General features: G+C 40.8%; 1 protein-coding gene across 3 annotated transcripts in view; it reads right to left on the reverse strand.

Moving 5' to 3' along the window:
* Positions 1 to 21,211, reverse strand: part of wdr93 (WD repeat domain 93) — a 58,987-nt gene that overhangs the window by 23,689 nt on the left and 14,087 nt on the right. For all 3 annotated transcript variants that reach the window (XM_059639344.1, XM_059639343.1, XM_048562740.2), the window contains exons 6-10: positions 11,746 to 11,849; positions 8,799 to 8,867; positions 7,804 to 7,885; positions 3,723 to 3,903; positions 573 to 652 (exon numbers count right to left, since the gene is read on the reverse strand). In XM_059639344.1, the coding sequence (XP_059495327.1) occupies positions 573 to 652; positions 3,723 to 3,903; positions 7,804 to 7,885; positions 8,799 to 8,867; positions 11,746 to 11,849 (516 nt within the window). The remainder of the gene's footprint in view (positions 1 to 572; positions 653 to 3,722; positions 3,904 to 7,803; positions 7,886 to 8,798; positions 8,868 to 11,745; positions 11,850 to 21,211) is intronic.

The following is a 21,211-nucleotide window of genomic DNA, read 5'->3' on the forward strand; positions in this document are numbered from 1 at the left end:
AGGGAAGACGGACAGGTCAAGGAGGCGAGAATGAGGATGAGGTGGGTGAGGCTTCAGTTGAGAGGAGTGAATAGGTTGGAGAAAAGATGGACAGGTCAAGGGAGTGGGGATGAGCAAATTAACATTAACCTGGGGCTCTGGATTACTACGCCAGCGATATCACTGCAGGACCATCACCTATGCATACAGGAATCAACAACAGGGAATCATGGTCCTAATGCCAGCATCAAGTATACAGGCCTATAGGCCAAATTGTCTGCTAATCGTAAGGGTTCTAACTGGAATAAGTTTGGGCTACACAATCTGGTTCCAAGTATGCATGGGCTCACATCATAAAACCGGCGATAACTAATAATGCTTTTTCAGGTGGATGAATGGAACATTACTGAGAATGAAGGAGAGGAAATCAAGCATCACTATCAGTTAAACTTCAGATAGACTCTGAATGTCAAAGATAATTTAAAGATGGGAAACATATAAAAGAGTGACTCACCCTTTGGTACAAGATTAATATTTAAATAGAAACAACATGTACTTTCTTGTTCTGTATCGACCAACAGACAGTACCTTACCAGTTTGAGTTTTCTGCTCCAGACCCGCTGGAAGAATTCGTCCGAGGTTAATAAAATGAAACATTGCTTGACTGAAATGACTGAAAAATATTTATTTTGAAGTATTACTTTTATAATAAAATGATTAATGCAAAACTGTGAATATATTTTGCTTTAAAAATAAGTGACTTCCACATTTACTAAATGATATAATGGCATTGGAGGTGATAGAGCAAAAGCTCACTAATTCATTACCCGAGACAATAGGTTGTTCTATGATGAGAGGCTGAGTAACTTGAATATTTATTCTCTGGACTTTAGAAGAATGAGAGGTAATCTCATTAAAGACGTAAAATTCTTAAGGGACTTGATAGGGCAGACACTGAGGAATTGTTTCCGATGTCCAGAAATTTATAATTCAGGGGCTGGTAAATTAGAAACACAAACAAAATTGCTGAAAAACTCAACAGGTCTGACAGCATCTGAACAGTTCTGAAGAAGAGTCACAGGACCCGAAACATTAAGTGATTTCTCTCCACAGATGCTGCCAGACCTGCTGAGATTTTCCAGCAATTTATGTTTGTGTTTCTGTTTTCCAGCATCTGCAATTCTTTTGGGTTTTTTGGCTGAATAATTAAGACCAAGTTGAGGAGAAATAACTTCATTCGAAGGCTGGGAATCTTTCGAATTTTTTACCTCAATAGTTTATAGATACTCTGTTATTGAGTGAGGAAGGGAAAGACAGATTTTTGGTCTCAGGGGATTAGTAGACACGGTAGCAGGCAGAAAGATGGGGTTGAAGCCCAAGCCCAAGATTGTACTAATTGGTGGAGAAGGCTCGATGACCATGTGGTCTATCCTGCTTCTATTTCATATGTTCTTGTGTTAATTAGCAAATAATATAGACTCAGTCCATCTATAATTAAAAGTTTAGTTTTGTACATATTTTTTCTTCTAAATATTCTTCTTAGTATTAAGGGATTGCTTTGGACTTACAAGTGTAATACTAGGTTATACAGAAAATTATACAATCCTAGAATATCTATCAATCTCAGTTTGTGAGCTGGCTGGTGAAACAAACTTACTTTTATTTTTACAATGTTCAGGTTGTAAAGTAACTTAGCTCCTGCAGGAATTCTACTTTATAGCAAGAAGCAAACTCTACTGAATAATCAGAAGCTAAAAATGGAGAGATTCCTAATTCATATTCATCTGGGCTGGCTGAAATTGGCTTTGCAGTGATCAATTTAAAGTGACATTGACTTTTCATAATAAAGATATGTTAAAAATAGAGGCTTCAATTGCCATTAAATTACTGCATATTTTGGGGTCGATCTTGTGTCGTAAACTGAGTAAAATGAGTTCTTGCAGAATACCCCGCTAATCTCAAATTACCTTCGAAAGTCTGGTGATGCAGTTCTTATGGTGCCATTGACGACAGTAATTGTTCCTGCACCATTTTCTAATGGGGTTTCCTGCACTCATATTATTGCTCCTTTCACTGGAAAAATTTAGCAAATATCTGAGACTTTCCAGCTGTTAACGATACAGAGGTGATACAGAACGATGCAGATATCACAGTTATTAAATTGGCAAATTATCTGATGTGACTCTTGAAAGATTGTTAACATGTCTCAAGAGATGCTAATTATTTTGAGTGGAAACAAATCAGTATTGGGTAAAGTATTCAAGGCAATTCCAGACAGCTGTACAAATGATTTGTAGAGCCATATGACGCATAAAGTTCAATCTTGTCAGAGTCTCTCAATCATTTTTATTCTGCATCAAATTGGCCTTTTGTGGTCAATGTGTTACTTAGCATTACTTACAAACTCATTGAAGTGAAAGCAATAATGATAAAACAAATATAGTAGGATCTGCTGATGCTGGAGAATCTGAGACAACAAGGTCTAGAACTGGATGAACACAGCAGGCCAAGCAGCATCAGAGGATCAGAAAAACTGATGTTTCGGGTCTAGACCCTTCATCAGAAATGGGGGAGGGGAAGGGGAGTCTGAAATAAATAGGGAGGGGGGAAGCCGGATCGAAGATGGATAGAGGAGAAGATAGGTGGAGAGAAGATAGACAGGTCAAGGAGGCAGGGTTGGAGCCAGTAAAGGTGAGTGTAGGTGGGGAGATAGGGAGGACATAGGTCAGTCCAGGACGGACAGGTCAAGGGGGCGGGATGAGGCTAGTAGATAGGAGATGGGGGTGGGGCTTGAGGTGGGACGAGTGGACAGGTGGGAGGACAGGTTAGGGAGGTGCATATGAGCTGGGCTGGTTTTGGGATGCGGTAGTGGAAGGGAAGATTTTGAAGCTTGTTAAGCCCACATTAATACTGTTGGGCTGCAGGGTTGCCAAGTGAAAAATGAGATGCTGTTCCTGCAACCTTTGGGTGGCTCTGTTGTGGCAGTGCAGGGGTGGACATGTCATACAAGGAGTGGGAGGGGGAGTTGAAATGGTTCACAACTGGGAGATGCAGTTGTTTGGTGCGAACCGAGCATAGGTGTTCCACAAAGTGGTCCCCAAGCCTCCTCTTGGTTTCCCCGATGTAGAGGAGGCCAAAACAGGAACAGCGGATACAGTATAATGTTCTATACTACATTAGCAGATGTGCAGGTGAACATCTGTTTGATGTGGAAGGTCTTCTTAGGGCCTGGGATTGGGGGGGGGGGGGGGGGTGGGGGGAGTGTAGGGGCAAATGTAGCACTTCCTGTAGTTGCAGGGAATAGTGCTGGGGGTGGTGGAGCTGGCGGGGAGCATGGAGCGGACAAAGTTGTCACGGAGAGTGGTCCTTCTGGAAAACAGCTAAGGATGGAGAGGGAAAAATGTCTTTGGTAGTGGGGTCAGATTGCAGATGGCGGTAGTGTCGGAGGATAATGCTTTGGATCCGGAGATTGTTGGGGTGGTAGGTGACGACGAGGGCGATTCTGTTTTGGTTATTAGTGCGGGGAGGGGATGTGAAGGATGAGTTGCGGAAAATGCGAGAGACACGGTCGATGGTGTTTTCAACCACTGGGGAGGGGAAGTTGCGGTCCTTGAAAAACGAGGACATCTGGAATGTCCGAGGGTGGACTGCTTCATCTTAGGAGCAGATGTGGTGGAGGCGAAGGAATTGGGAATAGGGGATGATCTTTTGCAGGAAGGTGAGTGAGTGGAGATAAAACAAACCTTTGCTTTTCTTCACTCTGTTCTGTGGTGTCTTTGGAAAGATACAACTGATACATTTCTTCAAACATTTTCTTTTCCTCACTCCACTGCTGAGGAGAAATGACATGATTTTGGCCTGTACCAATTATGTTGGCATCATCAAGCTTCTGAAGGGCATCAAATGGATTTTTCCACAGATGATCTATATTAAAAACAAAATAAGTTACTGCATGTCAACTCAACATAGCATCACTGCATCCCCCTTGTTCCAACTAACCTCACACCCAACACACAACACTCATGCCTCTTAGTTTCTGTGGTTCATCCCACTGACCATGGCACATTGCTTTGAGCAACCAACCATATCGCATAGAGCAAGAAGAGCCCAGACTCCTGACTGGAGGCTGTACATAATCAACCACACTGTCTTTACCCTGCAGACTGGCTACTCCTGAACGAAAGGATTGACCATGACCTCTTCCCTGGGCCGCAGAGATACAGAGCCCTTGACTGACTGGGCATGTCAGCAGTGAACTATTCCTGGTCTGTTATGGGAGGCTACCCTCAACCTACTCGGCTACTCCCCCAACCTAAGATAACAAGGTGTAGAGCTGGATGAACACAGCCGGCCAATCAGCATCTTAGGAGCAGGAAAGCTGACGATTCAGGCCTAGACCCTTCATCAGAAATGGGGGAGGGGAAGGGGGTTCTGAAATAAATGGGTAGAGAGGGGGAGGCGGATCGAAGATGGATAGAGGAGAAGATAGGTGGACAGGTCAAAGAGGCGGGAATGGAGCCAGTAAAGGTGAGTGTCCGTGTGGAGGTAGGGAGGAGACAGGTCAGTCTAGGGAGGATGGGCAGGTCAAGTGAGCGCGATGAGGTTAGTAGGTAGGAAGTGGGGGTGTGGCTTGAGGTGGGCGGAGGAGATAGGTGGGAGGACAGATTAGGGAGGTGGGGACAGGCTGGGCTGCTTTTGGGATGTGGTAGTGGGAGGGGAGATTTTGAAGCTTGTGAAATCCACATTGATACCATTGGGCTGCAGGGTTCCCAAGCTGAATATGAGTTGCTGTTCCTGCAACCTTTGGGTGGCAACGTTGTGGCACTGCAGGAGGCCCAAGGTGGACATGTCGTCTAAGGAATGGGAAGGGGAGTTGAAATGGTTCACCAATGGGAGGTGCAGTTGTTTACTGCAAACGAGCATAGGTGTTCTGCAAAGTGGTCCCCAAGCTTCCGCTTAGTTTCCCCAATGTAGAGGAGGCAACGACGGGTACAGCAGATGTAGTATACCACATTAGCAGATGTGCAGGTGAACATCTGCTTGATGTGGAAAGTCTTCTTGGGGCCTGGGATGGCGGTGAGGGAGGTGGTGTGGGGACAAGTGTAGCACTTCCTGTGGTTGCAGGGAAAAGAGCTGGGTATGGTGGGGCTCGAGGGGAGTGTGGAGTGGACTAGGGAGTCCCGGAGAGGGTGGTCCCTCCGGAAAGCGACAAGAGTGGGGAGGGAAAAATGTCTTTGGTGGTGGGGTCGGATTGCAGATGGTGGAAGTGTCAGAGGATGATGCATTGGATCTGGAGGTTGGTGGGGTGGTATGTGAGGACAAGGGGGATTCATTTTTGGTTGTTATTGCAGGGGCGGGGTGTGAGGGATGAGGTGCATGAAATGCGGGAGACACGGTCGAGGGTGTTCTCAAACACTGCAGGGGGGAAGCTTCCGCTCTTGAAAAATTAGGACATCTGAGATGTGCGGGAGTGGAATGCCTCATCCTGGGAGCAGACACGGGACAGGCGAAGGAATTGGGAATAGGCGATGGCATTTTTGTAGGAAGGAGAGTGGGAGGAGGTGTATTCTAGGTAGCTGTGGGAGTCGGTGGGCTTGAAATAAATATTGGTTTGTAGATGGTTGCCCGAGATGGAGACAGCGAGGTCCAGGAAGGTGAGAGAGGTGTTAGAGATAGTCCAGGTGAACTTAAGGTTGGGGTGGACTGTGTTGGTGAAGTGAATGAACTGTTCAAACTCCTTGTGGGAGCACGAGGCAGCGCCAATACAGTCAGCAATGTAACGGGATGAAGAGGTGGGATTTAGGGACAGTGTAGGTATGGAAAAGGGATTGTTCCAAGTAATCATTTTGAGTCATGGCTGCTTAGTGTGCTCGCTGCATTAGTTGCTTGCACACAGAGTAGCTGTGAATTTGGTATACCACACTGCCATACCGTAACATCTATGTCTCCTTGACTGAGGACTGCTGACCAGCTCGGCAAGCTGCCTGTGTGTCTGCACTAACTGCCATGTGAAGGAAAGGCAAGGTGAGGCAGGGTTGCTGTGAGCATTAACTGAGTGAGCACTAAGCAAGCAACAGAGCAGCCATGAGATGCAGCCTGGTCCATCCATGAACTGAGAGCCTGTCCTGCTTTCAAAGCATCTTTGCGGCAGCCTTTTAATGCTAGTGCCCTGTAATACAGGTCTATGCTTCCTGAACGTCCCATATTCTGCAACACATCTTGCAACAGTCCTTATTGCTCTTGCCTCTATAAGATCTCCCAATGAGATGAGAAAATAGATGCTGCAGTGTATTCATAGAAGCCATCAATTAACTGAGTCTTGTCTCAGATAAGCAAAATAAATGCTGTACCAGCATACAGCATAACTGCTGTATAGCCACTCACAACGCATGATAAGCCAGACAGAACACAGAATGAAGCTTGGAGTAGACCCTTCACTCTCTCAGACTGATTACCCTGTCACCATTAACTACTATTCTAGCAACTGGGAATTGGATCAGCTGACATCACTGATAGACACTATGGCTTTGCAGACTTTGCAAAAGTAACACTGATCATCAAATCATCAGTAAAGCGTTCTAGAGATTCATAAATGGTTGGGAAAATCAACTTTACATCATATTCATACTACCTCCTGTCACTGGCATCATTCCTGCATAAACTCAATGCATCCATTCATTTTTATGAGTCTCGAGAGCTTCCACTGAATCTGATTTTTGCACCAAGTAAACAGGGGAGGTATGCATGGGTCACAAGTTTCCAACTGCATTTTGCTGATCCATAAGGAGATTGCAACAATTTGGCTGGATAAGGAAATTTTCTCTCCCTTAAAATAGCTTCCATTTAACAATAATATTCATGTCACAATTAAAATTCTTGCAATTACGTTAACCATGGAAGGAATAATCAAGAATCATTCCTTGATCCCAGGAAGGCCTACACTGGCCACTTAAATGCCTGAGAGACACTTATTACAACAGGGCTACTCCAAAAGAAGTGATGAAAGTCTTTAACACAGCAGGTGACACCCCATCATTAAGAACCTCCCAAGGTTTTACAGGCATTAGCAGCCTGCCACTACCTCACCTGGTTGACAATTGTTTATGAGTTGCACAGAAAGCTGTTTTATAACGGGGAATGTTACAATCTGTCCATGGATGTACTGTTCAGTAGAAGTTGAACTCCAGAGAATATTCGTACTCCCTAAATCACACTACCAGGCTTGTCTAGACTGTTTACTTCAACACAGACTGAAAACCAAATCTTTGTCCTTCTACATAAAGTGCGCACGCATTTTAATAACTAAACTACCAAGTGAGATATTTGTTGAATCAAAAAAAATTGTAAATGAATATTGACTAAATATATATCCTTTAATTCTTTCATGGAATGTAGGATTCATTGGCAAGGCCAGCATTTATTGTCTATCCTCAATAGCTCTTGAATTGAGTGATTTGCTAGGCCATTTCAGGGGACAGTTCGGAATTAATCTTCCCTGGTCTGGAGTCAAATGAAGGCTAGACCAAGTAAAGTTATCAGATTTTCTTCCCTAAAAAAAATTAGAGAATCAGCTGGGTTTTTATAATATCAACAATAGTTTCATGGTCACCAGTACTGAGATCAGCTTTATATTCCAGATTTAGTAACTGAATTCACATTCCACCAGCTGCCATGGTGGGATTTTAACACATATCCTTAGGAAATTAGCCTAGGCTACTGGATTACTAGTCCAATTATATTACCAATACACTACCATATCCGATGACAAATTCTTCTGGGAAACTTCTGTAAGTGCAAGAGCATGGAATTAATTTTAGTACATACCTGCAATCTGCTTGTATCTTTGTTTCATCACTAGAATGGCAGGAGTCAGTTTAATATCTTGTATACTTGGTTGATTAATTTGCTAAAATGGAAGTATACGCATCATTTATTTTTAAAAAATCATTCTATACCTTAAATGCTGTAATTTTTGCTGAATAAATCAGGTCAAACAAATTGTTTGTCTGCACAGATATTTTTTGATAAGTTCTAGCCATGAGGTGAGTATGACTATCCTTGAAATCAATACACAGGTTGACTGAGGGTTACATCAAGGACCCCTGGCAAAATTGAATTCAATGAGAATGAGGGACAAAATTCTCTACTGGTTGAGTCATTCCTAGATCAAAGGAAGATGGTTGTGACTGTTTTGATGTTGGAGGCCAATTCTCTCAGCTCACATGGTCTGAAGCCAGTTTAAGAAGGCAAATCACTGCCGACTTCTTAAGGGAATTAAGGATGAGAAATAAATACTGGTCTTGTCAGCAACATTCTCATTCCAAGAAGAAAGCTAGGCTAGCAAATAATGAATGCAACCTATGACCCAGGTTGTAAAGAACCAGCAAGCAGCAAAAAAGAGACCAGTTTTTATGTATTAACTAATGGACAATGGGTTCTTTTAACAAGCATTAGGAGATTAGGAAGACACCTTTGAATTAATGTAATAAATTCAAGCTATCCATATTATGCATCAGTTTGGCTCCATTGATCGTACTTTGATCTGCTCCTTGAAAATTATGGGTTCCAGACCTGCAATCACGTATTTCATATGTATAGCCTAAGTATCTGTGCAGAACTGAGGAAGTGGAATCTGGTTGTATGAGTGGCTCTTGGTATGAGATGTTAACTAAAATTCAGTGTGCTTTTTTGGTGATTGCCAAAGACCTCAGATTCCATGGCAATAGGAGCAGGGAAATATAGTTCACAGCTCTCTTAATATTTCAGCCAACATTTCTCCCTCATCCAACATGATTAAAGGAGATTTATGAATCATTCACCTTATTAGCAGGTGCGGGTTCTTGCTGGGTCTGCGAAACAGGCACAGAGCTTGTCTGCAAGGGACGTTTCTGAAAGAGAGGATCAGGTGTTACACAAATTAAGTCAGACAAGGATCTTTTCAATTTTGTGCAATCTATTTGTTTCAAGTATGATTCATGGTAGAATAAATATAAAACATAAGATATGCTTCCGAACAAACAGTATTGTGAAGGAATGCAATTCAGTTAGGGTGAAATGAGAGTGCTGCTTTCTTAGAAGCAGCTAAGTGGTTGTTTTTATTGTCTTAGGAGTACTGCATATTGCCTTAGGCGTTTTGCTTACTGCTTGTTGCATGCTGACAGAATTAACCTTGGATCTTCTGAGATGTTCAAGTTGTAAAGTTAGTGGTCCATTGCATTGCTTCACATCACCACCCTCTACATAGTGAAGAATTTGATATCACTAAATCTAATATCAATAAGAAGGTTTTTTTTATTCATTAGAAATAAACTAAAGCGTATAGCAAATTTAAAGAGCAATAAACAAACATCAGAGGAGAACAAATTTTAAAACAATTTTCATTTAGGGTTAACTATGTGGATGTAATCTAATTTAACATTGTGAACTTTTCACACTTTAAATTGGAAAGTGACACTGAACAATCCTAGAGTGCTGACACAACGAATTTTAATATGGAATAGTTTTGGTATGTACCTAAAATATACATACACAAAAACAAATTAATAGCTGTAGTGTGCAAAGAACTGGTAAAATATCTCTGGCTAACGATGCCACCAGGCCTGAGTTTCTGTTTTTGTTTTAGCTCTCCAGCATCCACAGCTCTTTGTTCTATTTTGTTCTCTGGCTAATAATTGGAAATGGTACATCTACAGCAACATGTAGGAGCACACATGTCACACAGTGATGGTTTAGCTTCCTCCTCTAATCTAACTCCAAAAAGATCAAAACATGTTAAAGGCCATTCCTCTTATGGAACTAAATTAATGTGAATGGTTTATCATTTCAAACAAAAAATTGCTCAGGCAGAGTGAGGAAGGGGTATTGAATGTGAAACACACAGTTTACAGAGTGGAAATGCCTATTCCTCATTCTGCTTTTCAGATTCATTTGTTGCATCTGAAATCTACATGCTAATTACACTGAGAATTAAACTAAAGGCCCCCTCTTCTGAATTGAGTAAAAATGATGGGACACCCAAGAATGCAAGGTTGTTCCTTCAAATTCATCAGTGTGCCATATTAAACCTTGGCCTTTACTGATCTGGTCTGCAATGAGGAATAATAGCACTCCTTATGATCACTAGCAATAAATGTTTGTCTTTGACCTACAGTTAGCAATTTCCAATGATCACAGCCAACCAGAAAACCTGCCTCCTTTGAGATGTTTTGGAACCACTAATAGAGCTGAAATTTGCTTCCTTACTCTGATGGGGTAACCTTGTAAAATAAATGGCTGAAACGTCCCAGTTAGCTGGAAAGCTCAACTTGGTTCATTACAACAGTCTGCTTTTGCCCTGACACTAAGATGTGCAAAACTTTATTATTTGCCCACGCATTTTAAATAGGATCACAATTCAAGCCTACTTTCAGATAAGCATGTCAAAGATATGCACATTGGTATCCCATAATGCAATTGCAAGATTGTTGACACTGAATTCTGCAGAACAGGATGTTATGTTTAATAAAGTGATATATGTGATTGACAATTTTCACAACCAAATATCCTTCTTCTTATCCTGAAATTATCAGATTTGCAGTACTAATAGCTGTGAACTGCCATTATTCTTATGTCGCAGTAATTTTAACAGATATGCAGTTACCATTGGTCCACAGTAATTGACTTTGTTGGAGTCAAAACAATAAAAAATACTTCACCATATTGTGGTTGTGTTGGTAAGACTTTTATATCAATAAGACATAACCTTAACATTCATGCAACTTGTAAAATAATTAACCGTGCACTTCACAAACTCAATAAAATCACACAGATAACTCTGACATCAGAATTCAGTTCTGATGGAAGGTCTCAATGGAAATATTAACTGATCTTACTTTGCAGAAATGTTGAATGACCTGTTCATTTCTATTGTTTTAGTGTGGATCTCCAACATTTGGGCTTTGTTACTTCTACAAAAGCTTTTCTGCAATTAATTCACAATACACAAAACTATTGTGAGGCAAAATATATTGCTTTTTTGGAGGGAATATATACTCATTTTATTGCCACCCACTTAGTTACAGATCAACCTGCAGCCAAAAGTATAGATAGCATGATCCTATGACTAATTCTTCTGCACTTTGCAATTTTGGCACCTTGGTCAAATCTAACTGGCTTGGTACCCCATATCAGTTGAACAACCAAGGTGGCATTTCAGTACCTTCACACAAAGCATATTTGAATTTTCATTTCTGCATTGTTTACTGTCTCACCAAATGATCTTGTGCATGTTTTCCTTGCCCTTCTTTTGTCACTCATCCTAAGTTAATCCTGAGTGAGGTAACGTAGGATGATTAGTTCCCATGGAACTATACTGTGATCATATATTAGTGTAATAACATTTAATGATTCGTATAATGAAAGTAAAATATGAAAGATACTGGAGATGAAAAGTAAAAACAGAAAGTGCTAGAAAAGCACAGTAGATCTGACAACAGCTATGGAGAGAGAAGCAGAGTTTTTATTTCAAGTCCAATATGATTCTTCTCTGGGGCTTCAGCAAGAGCTCAATGGCCTCAGGACAGAAGGGAAAAAGAACACAAAATCCCAGAATTGGACAGCAGGTCTGAAAAGAGAATCAACTGGTTAAGTATGAATTCATATGAGTTTGAAGCTGAAATGCTAAGCTCCCTTTTCCTTTCAAATACTGATCAATATGACTACTTTAGGTTTTTAATTTGTGAACAGTCTAAACGTAAACAATGGAATGTTGGTCATCTTCTCACATACTCCTGTTTGCTCGTTAAGTGTCATGAGCTTTTCAAACTGATCCAATTCTTGAGCCCAATTATCCTTCTGCAGTCGATGCACCTCCAGCCAGGATTCACCCTTTCCTAGAGGAGAAAACATGAATTGAAGCTAGGAAATAAATGCGAAGGCAACAAGACTAGCAATGTAATACGGTAAAAGCAGCTACGACAATACAAAAGGAGCACTGCCTTGTCAGATGAGATGTTAAACTCAGGTGTTGTTTGTCTAATTAAGTGGATGTCAGTATTACTCAAAGGGATTTTTTTCTGACGGCAGGAAACGCGAATATGTTATACATCTGTGGCCTTGTGAGAAGCCCTTAAGAGAAGTACATTATATCAACTACTTATATATTTTACAGCATTACTGTGTTATATTCATAACGACCAATATTCATATATTGTATATAGAACTTTCCAGTAGGATCTGTTAAATACATAATTTATCAAAGACAACTGGCTGTTGCAAAACCTATGGTTAAAAACAACTATTCAATGGTAATTCCTATATCAATACAGCAACCTTATCAATATATGCTACCTTCCATGAAAATAATCTTGAGTCACCATCATAAATGTAATATCAATTTGATTGTTCATCATTTATTCAAAAATGATCAATTTGTTTTTGGAAGCGACATTCAGTCATATCTCTCAAAACAGATTGATGGCATCTGTCCATTTTGGGAGACAAAGGACTGCACCCAGGTGTATATCACTAATGTAGTGTACCTTGCAAGCTGAAGGGTTCCCCATATGTTGCATGGACCACACAGCGTCCTCGGGTAAGGCAAAGGGGTGTGCCTCCTAATCAACAGCTCCTAGTGCTCAGACATAGCGATCTTGGTGAGCCATTGCTCCCCTAGAATACCTAACAGTGAAATGCTGTTCCTACTACCTGCTGTGCAAGTTCACTTCCGCCATCCTGACAGCAATCTACATACCACCATGGGCGAAAATGAAGAATGCTCTGAATGAAATTTATACCATGACAAATGCTCTGGAGATGAAATCTCCCAAAGCTTTATTCATCATGGCCAGCAACTTCAACCGTGCCAACCTCAACAGAGCGCTGCCAAAATACCACCAACTCATCTCCTGCCCCACTAGAAGACCAAACATTCTTGGCCACTGCTACACAACTGTCAAAGATGCCTACCTCTGCATACCCCATCTGCACAGTGGAAAATCAGATCACAAAACTGTGTTCTCCTCCCAGTTTACAAGCAGAAGTTGAAATGGGAGGATCCTTCACAGAAAGTAGTACAACGCTGGCCTGAGGCAGTGAAAGAGCTTCTCCAGAACTGCTTGGAATCGGTGAACTGGATCATATTCAAGAACTCAGGGGAAAACACAGATGAGTCCACCATCAACACCACAGACTTCATTAGCAAGTATTTAGAGGACTGCATGCCAAAGAAGTCAATCTGTGCGTTCTCCAACCAGAAAATTTGGATGAACCGGGAAATCCACTGCCTACGCAAGACCAAGCAAGAGGCATTCAAGTCGGATGACCCAGACCTATACAGAAATTCCAGCTATGACCTCCACAAGGCCATCAGGGAGTCCAAGAGGTAGTACCAAACCAAGTTAGTGCCCAAACTAACCATATGGACACCTGCTGCCCGTGGCAAGGCCTACACAACATAACGGAATACAAAATGAAACACAGCAAGATAGCCAACAAAAACACATCCCTCCCCGATGTGCACAATGTTTCCTATGCTTGGTTCGACCAGAATGCTGGTAGCGCAATATCACCTACCCTGACAGGCCCTGAAACACCTGTTCCCTCTGTCACCACTGCAGACATCAGATTGGTCTTCCTGAGAGTAAACCTGAGGAAAGCAATGGGCCCAGATGGAGTTCCCCGCTGCGCACTTAGATCCTGTGCAGAGCAAGCTGGTGGATATATTCACTGAAACCTTCAACATCTGCTTGCGGCAAGCTGAAGTCTCCACTAAGGATTTTACTTTATTCTGAATGCAGAAGTTAAAAAAAGTCTGTGTGTTTTAGAGGGTTTTGGAAAGGTTTCGAAGAGGGTTTATTTTACATTGCAAACGTCTTTTTTCGAAATACCAAACAGTTTCTTTTTTAATAAGGAGCTGTGTTTTCCTATCAGGGAGCCCCTACATGTGGTCAGCTCTGGAGAAGTTTCTTTCCCCTCAAGGGATTTATTGAAGAGGAGACTTTTTTTATTTAGCTAATCAAGTAAGTGGTTGATTTTACTTAATTTATATATTTTTGGTATATATATTTTCTATTTTTTCCATTTTCTAGAAGTAATGAAACATAGTTATTTTATATATAAGGTGTTATTGAAACTTTTTTTAGGCTTAATGTTACTAAGGGCAAATATGAGTTACGGAGTGAGAAAATTATTACATGCAGGATCAGTCAGATAGATGGGTGACTGTCAGAAAAGTAAGAAGTTAGTTCAAAAGTCTCCAGTGGTTATTCCTCTATCAAATATATATTTAGTTTTTGGACAGGTGAAGGGGATAGTCTCGCTCTCTGAGGAAAATGGAAGGGTAGTCAGTTATTGGACACTTGGAATGATTCTTATGTTAGGCAGTGTTTGACAAGATTTAATAGAAATAGTTATAGGGGACACTCTTGCAGAGGCATAGACAGGAGATTCTGTGGCAGTTAGCATAAACTTAGGACGGTTTATTGCTTTCCTAGTGCTTGGATTAAGGATGTCTCTAAACTTTTCAAGCATATTGTTGAAGGTGAGATTGAGAAGCCAGAAATTATTGTACATATTGGTCAGAATGACATTTTCAGGGAAAAGATTAAAGCAATATAGAGTGAATTTAAGAGGTTATGTTGAAGGTTAAAAAATAGAACCTTGAAAGTATTAATTTCTGGTTTACTCCCAATGCCAAATTGAAATGAGGGAAGGAACAAAATGCTAAAGGAGATAAATCAATGGCTAAAGAGCTGGTGTATTGTTCAGAAATTCAGGTTTTTGGACAATTGGAATATATTTTGGAATAGAAAGATCTGTTCGAACAGGATGGATCTAACTTAAATTGGAAAGGGACCAATATCATAGCAGGGAAATTTGTTCATTGCATGAAGTGAGGCTTTATCCTGACTCAGAGAGGCTGAGTGGAGGAATTCTAAGTTGCAGTGTAAGCCGAACGCTTGATGGGGAAGGTTCTGAATGTGAGGAAAGCACGTCAATAAGAAAAGAAGACAAGACAGAGTCAGAGTTTGTAGTAACGCTGAGGAACTAAATCGCATTTATTTCAATGCAAGGGATCTTACAGGTGAGGCTGATGAACTCAGGGCCTGTTTAAGAACATGGGACTGGGATGTCATAGATATTACAGACACTTGGCTGAGAGATGGGCAGGACTGGCAGCTCAATGTTCCCAGTTTTGAATGCTATGGGAAGGATAGAAAAGGAGGCAAGAAAGGAGGGGGGGGTGGCATTTTTGATCAAGGAATACGTTATTGCTGTAACTAGAGAAGATATTTCTGAAAAGTTGCTCAGTGAAAATATGTCAGTAGAAATTACAAATAAGAAAGAAAAGATCACATTGATGGGATTGTACTATTGACTCCCCAATGGTAAAAGGGAAATTGAGAAACAAATATGTTGGGAGATGTCAGATAAATGTAAGCATAATAAGGTTGTAATAATGGGGGATTTTAATTTTCCAAAATCCACCGTAGTGTTAGAGGTTTGAATTGTGAAAGATGTGTCATGCAGGAAAATTTTATTTATCAATATGTGGATGCTCCTACTACAGAAAGAGCAAAACCAGATCTTCCTTTGGGCAATAAGGCAGGGCAGGTGACTGAAGTGTAAGTGGGGGAACACTTTGGGTCTAGCAATCATGATTCTGTTAGTTTCAAAATGGTTATAAAAAAGGATAAGCCTTGAATAAAACTTAAAGTTTTTAAATGGAGTAAGGCAAATTTTAACGGTATGAAATAAGAACTTTCAAAAGTTGATTGGGCAGATTGTTTGTAGGTAAGAAGGTGTCTGAAAAGTAGGAGGCATTCAAGAGTGTAATGAAAAGAGTTCAGAGGCATTTTGTTCCTCTTAGACTGAAGGGTAAGGCTGGTAAGATTAAGGCACAATGGATGAATAAAGATACTGAGGTTCGAGTTGAGAATAAAAAGAGAATCGTATTTTAGATCTAGACAACTTGGTTCAATTGAATCTCTTAATCAATATAAAGAGTGTTGGGGCTTTCTTAAGAGAGAAATAAGGAAAGCAAAGAGTGAATATGAGATAGCATTGACAATTAAGGTTAAAGATAATCCAAAGAAATTCTAAAAATATATTAAGAGCAAGAGGGTAACTAGAAAGAGGGTAGGTCCTCTTAAAGTTCAAAGAGGTGGTCTTTGTGTTGAACCCTAGGAGATTGGAGAGATACTAAATGAATATTTTGCATCAGTTTTTCCTGTGGAGAAAGAAATAGAGTCTAGAGAATGCGGAGAAATAAATTTTGTTGTTTTGAAAACAGTTCACATCACAGAAGAGGAATTCGGAATGTTTTAAAGAATATAAAAATGAATAAATCTCTGGGACCTGACCTTATGTATCCCAGAACGTTATGGGAAGTAAGGGAGGAAATTATGAGACCCTTTGCAGAAATATTTTCATCATCTATAACTATGGGTGAGGTGACTGATGACTGGAGAGTGGTTAATTTTGTACCTTTGTTGAAGAAAGGTTGTAAGGAGAAACCAGGGAACTTTAGACCTGTGTATCTGACTTTGGTTATGGATTTGATTATTGGAGGTGATTATAAAATATAGGATTTATGGTCATTTAGAGAGGCAAAAATTGATTAGGGGATAGTCAGCACAGTTTTGTGCAAGAGAACATTGTGTCTCTCAAACTTGATTGAGTTTTCTGGGGAAGCTATCAAAAAGGTTGATGATAGCAGAGCAGTAGACATTATTTATTTATATTTTAGAAAAGCCTTTGACAAGTTTCGCATGCTAGACCAATTAGCAAAGTTAGGTCACATGAGATTAGGGTGAGCTTGCCAACTGGATACATAATTAGCTTAACAGTCAGGCTCAGAGAGTAATAGTGGAGAGTTGCTTTTCGGACTGGAGATCTGTGACCAGCAGTGTTCCACAGAGATTAGTTCTGGATCCTCTTTTGTTTGTCATTTATTTAAATGATTTAGATAAGAATATAGAAGGCATGGTTAGTAAGTTTTGACACCAAAACTGGTGGCATAGTAGTCAGTGAAGAAGGTTTTCTAGGATTACAGCGAGATCTTGATCAAATGGGTCAACGGGCTGAAAAGTGGCAGATGGAGTTCAATCTGGATAAATACCAGATATTGCATTTTTTAATGCAACAAACAAGGTCAGGACTCATACAATTAATGGCAGGGCCTTGGGCAGTGTTATAGGACAAAGGGACCTAGGGGTGCAGATACATAATTCTTTGAAATTTGCGTCACATACAGATAGGATGGTTAAAAAGGCATTTTGCATGCTTAAATTCATTGCTCAATCCTTTGAGTATAGGAGTTGGGAAGTCGTGTTAAGGTTAACAGGACATTGGTGAGGCCTCTTCTGGAATACTGTGTGCAGTTTTGGTCACCCAGTATAGGAAGGATATCATCAAGCTAGAGAGGGTTCAGGGGAGATTTACCAGGATGTTGCCAGGTATGGATGGTTTGAGTTATAGAGCAACGCTAGATAGGCTGGGATGTTTTTCATTGGAGTATAGGAGGTTGAGTGGCAACCTTATAGAAATTTATAAAATAATGAAAGGTACAGATGGAGTTAATAGTAATTGTCATTTCCCTAGGATGGGGGATTTCAAGACTAGGGGGCACAATTTAAAGGGAGATGAGAGAGATTTATAAAAAACATAAGAGGCAAATCTTTTACACAGAGAGAGGTTAGCGTGTGGAATGAACTTTCTGAGGAGGTAGTGGATGCAGGTACAATTATAACGTTTAAAAGACTTTTGGACTATATGAATAGGAAAGGTTTGAAGGGATATTGGCCAGGAGCAAGTAAGTGGGATTAGTTTAGTTTGGAATTATGTTTGGCATGGACTGGTTGGACCAAAGGGTCAGTTTCCTTGCTCTATGACTCTCTAAGAGCACCATCATCCCAGTGCCAAAGAACACACGTGTAACATGCCCTAATGGCTACCATCAGTGGCTCTGACTGCCATAATCAGGAAGTGCTTTTGAGAAGCTGGTTATGGCCCACATCAACTTTAGCCTCCAAGCCTGCCTCAATCCCCTGCAATTTGCCTACTCTCATAACAGGTCCACAGTAGATGCCATTTCCCTAGCCCTACATTCAACCCTGGAATGTCCAGATAAAAAGGTCACTTACATAAGGCTCCTACTCATTGAAGGCAGATCTGTAGTCAACACCATAATCCCTTCCAGGCTCATCTCAAAATTCTGAGACCAGGTCTTGGCTCTGTCCTCTGCAACTGGATCCTCAGCTTCCCGACCCACAGACCGCAATCAGTGAAGACAGACAGCACCACCTCCTCCACAATAATCCTCAACACTGGCAAGGATGCATTCTCAGCCCCTGGCTGTACTTCCTGTACACCCACAACTATGTAACCAAATTCCATGTAAACACCATCCACAGGTTTGCTGATGACACCACCATGGTAGGACAGATATAAGTCAGAATACAGGAAGGAGGCAGAGTGCTTGGTGTCATGGCGCAATGGTAACAACCTCTCTCTCAATGTCAGCAAAACTAAAGAACTGATCATTGACTTCAGGATGAAAGGAGGATGGCACGCCTCAATCTACATCAATGGAACTGAGTTGGAGAGGATCTAGAGTGTCAAGTGCCTTGGAGTGGCAATAACAACAATCTATCCTGGACCTCCCACATAGATGCAATGGTCATGAAGGCAGAACAATGCCTCTTATTCCACAGGCAGCTTAGGAGATTCGGCATGTCCATCAGGACTCTCAACAACTTTTACGGATGCACCATAGAAAGCAAGCTGTCCAGGTGCATAACAGCCTGGTATAGCAACTGCTCTGTCCAGGACCATAGAAACCACAGAGAGTGGTACGCACAGCCCAGACCATCATGCAAGTCAGCCTCCCGATCCATGGACTTCATTTACACTTCTTGTTGCCATTGAAAGGCTGCCAACATCATCAAAGTTCCTCTCAGATCGGAAATGCTCTCTTCCATCAGGCAGAAGATACATAAGTGTAAACGCACAGATCAGAACAGCAGCTTCCCTGTTGTTATCAGACTGCTGAATGGGCCTCTCTAACTTCAAATAATGTTGAACTTGCTAATATTGATCTTGCTTTGTGCACCTGATGTGCACCCACAACCTTGTATGCCTTGTTCTGTCTGTATGTCCTTGTTTGCTACGATCTGCCTGTACTACACACAAAACAAAGCTTTGCACTGTAATTAGCTACATATGGCTACAATAATTCAAATCAAATCAAATATCAACCTTTGTGCCTAATGAGACCAACTCATGAGTCCTCAGCTGAGGCAAATAAATTGTGTTAGCCTGAGATCAATGGATGGATTTTCCTCCAGCTGAGTTCTCTGCTCTGCCATCCGGTCATTTCTTTGATGCTCTGCATTACCACATCCTCACTGAATCACTGTCTCCAGGTATTCTGGTTAGCAACATGAATGTCCCATGCACTGATCCTGATTCCGGTCAACCTGAGATTTTACTTGTAGACATCTTTGCCTCACAGACATAAGTGAATTGTGAGGTTCATGCCAAAAGAAAGCTTGACATAAAACATGCCTTTGAAAATGTCATCAACATCCATTCTGCTCCAATGACCCAATAAATGGATTCACATTGACTCAATGGCAAACATGCTGGGATCCCGGCACACTAATGTACTTCTTTATTTGACACTGTTTTGCCCCAAGAAATGTCCTATATTCATCTGAGGTTAAGGAGCTGAAAGCTGTTCAGCTGGTTTTCTTTTTATGCATAACTTGACCATGCTTCATTATTTAAAGGATGGCACTGAGAACATGAGGATGCTACACATAGAGATTTGTAGTTTAGTTTAGTTTGCTTTTGGTCTGCGCTCAACTTCTCAACAATGAACCATTGGACTTCTTCTGTGCTAAAATCCTAAAATCCTTTGCATATAATGAAATATTGACAGAAAGCAGGAAAATACAGACCAGTTAGCTAACATCTATCATGATGATGATGATGATTTAATTCAATGTCACATGTACCTAAGTACTGTGAAAAGCTTTGTTTGCGAGTAGTACAGACAGATCATACTGAGCAAGGACTTTCAGACCATAGGATGAAAAAAATTGAGAAAATGCTATCATACATTATTAAAAATGAAATGGCATGGCATTTAGAAAAGCTTAAAGCAATCACGTAATCAACAAGGTTTTGTGAAAGGGAAATCACGTTTGACAAATTTACTAGAATTCTTTCAGCATAAAGCAAGCAACGTTGATAAAGATCAAACTGATAGATGTAATGTATTTGGATTTAGCAAATATATATGTTAAGGTGCTATAAAAAAAGGTTATTGCACAAGATCGGAGCTCACAGTACTATGGATAATATATTAGCATTAATTAAGGATTGGTTAACACACAGGAGACAGGATGTCTAGATTAATGGGTCTTTTTCAGGTTGGAAAGATATAACCAGTAGAGTGCCACAAGAATCAAACCTAGGGTCTTAATTATTTACTACCTATGTTAATGACTTAGAGGAGGAGGACCAGAATGTAACGCGTTTAAATTTGTTACAAAATTGGGTTAAAGTCCACTTTGTTACGAGAACATATTGAATCTGCAAAGAGATACGTAGGTTAAATGAGTGGGCAAAAACTTGGCAGATGGTTCTAATGGTGAAAATGTCATTCTGTTTGGTAGGAGGAACCAAAAGGCAGACTGTTCCTTCAACAGAGAAAGATACCCAAAAAGTGCAGCAGGTGTTCCCGTGCATGACACACAAAAAGATAGCATGCAGGTAAGTAATTAAGTTGGCAAATGGAATTTTGGCATTTATTGTGAGGGGATTTGGAGTTTAAAAATGGCAAAGTTCTATTAAAACTGTATAGAATATTGTTGAGTCTGTACCTGAAGCACTACGTGCTGTATTTCCCTTGTATTTAAGAAAAGATATACTGGCTTCGAAGGCAGTTCAAAAGAGTCACGAGACTAATTCCTGCAATGAAGGACTTGGCTTACCAAGAATCCCCGAACAAATCTGCCCTTTACTTATTAGAACTTAGAAGAATGAGGGGTGGTCATATTGAAACATACAAGATACTTAGGAGGCAAAAGAAGTCGCTGGAAAAGCTCAGCAAGTCTGGCAGCATCTGTGAAGAGAAATCAGACTTAACGTTTTAGGCCCTTCCTCAGAACTCAGGTGGCTCAGTGGTTAGCACTGCTGCCTCACAGGGCCCAGGTTCAATTCCACCCTCGGGCGACAGTCTGTGTGA

This window comes from Stegostoma tigrinum, chromosome 33 (assembly GCF_030684315.1).
Source record: "Stegostoma tigrinum isolate sSteTig4 chromosome 33, sSteTig4.hap1, whole genome shotgun sequence".
In the NCBI taxonomy this organism is placed as follows: domain Eukaryota; kingdom Metazoa; phylum Chordata; class Chondrichthyes; order Orectolobiformes; family Stegostomatidae; genus Stegostoma; species Stegostoma tigrinum.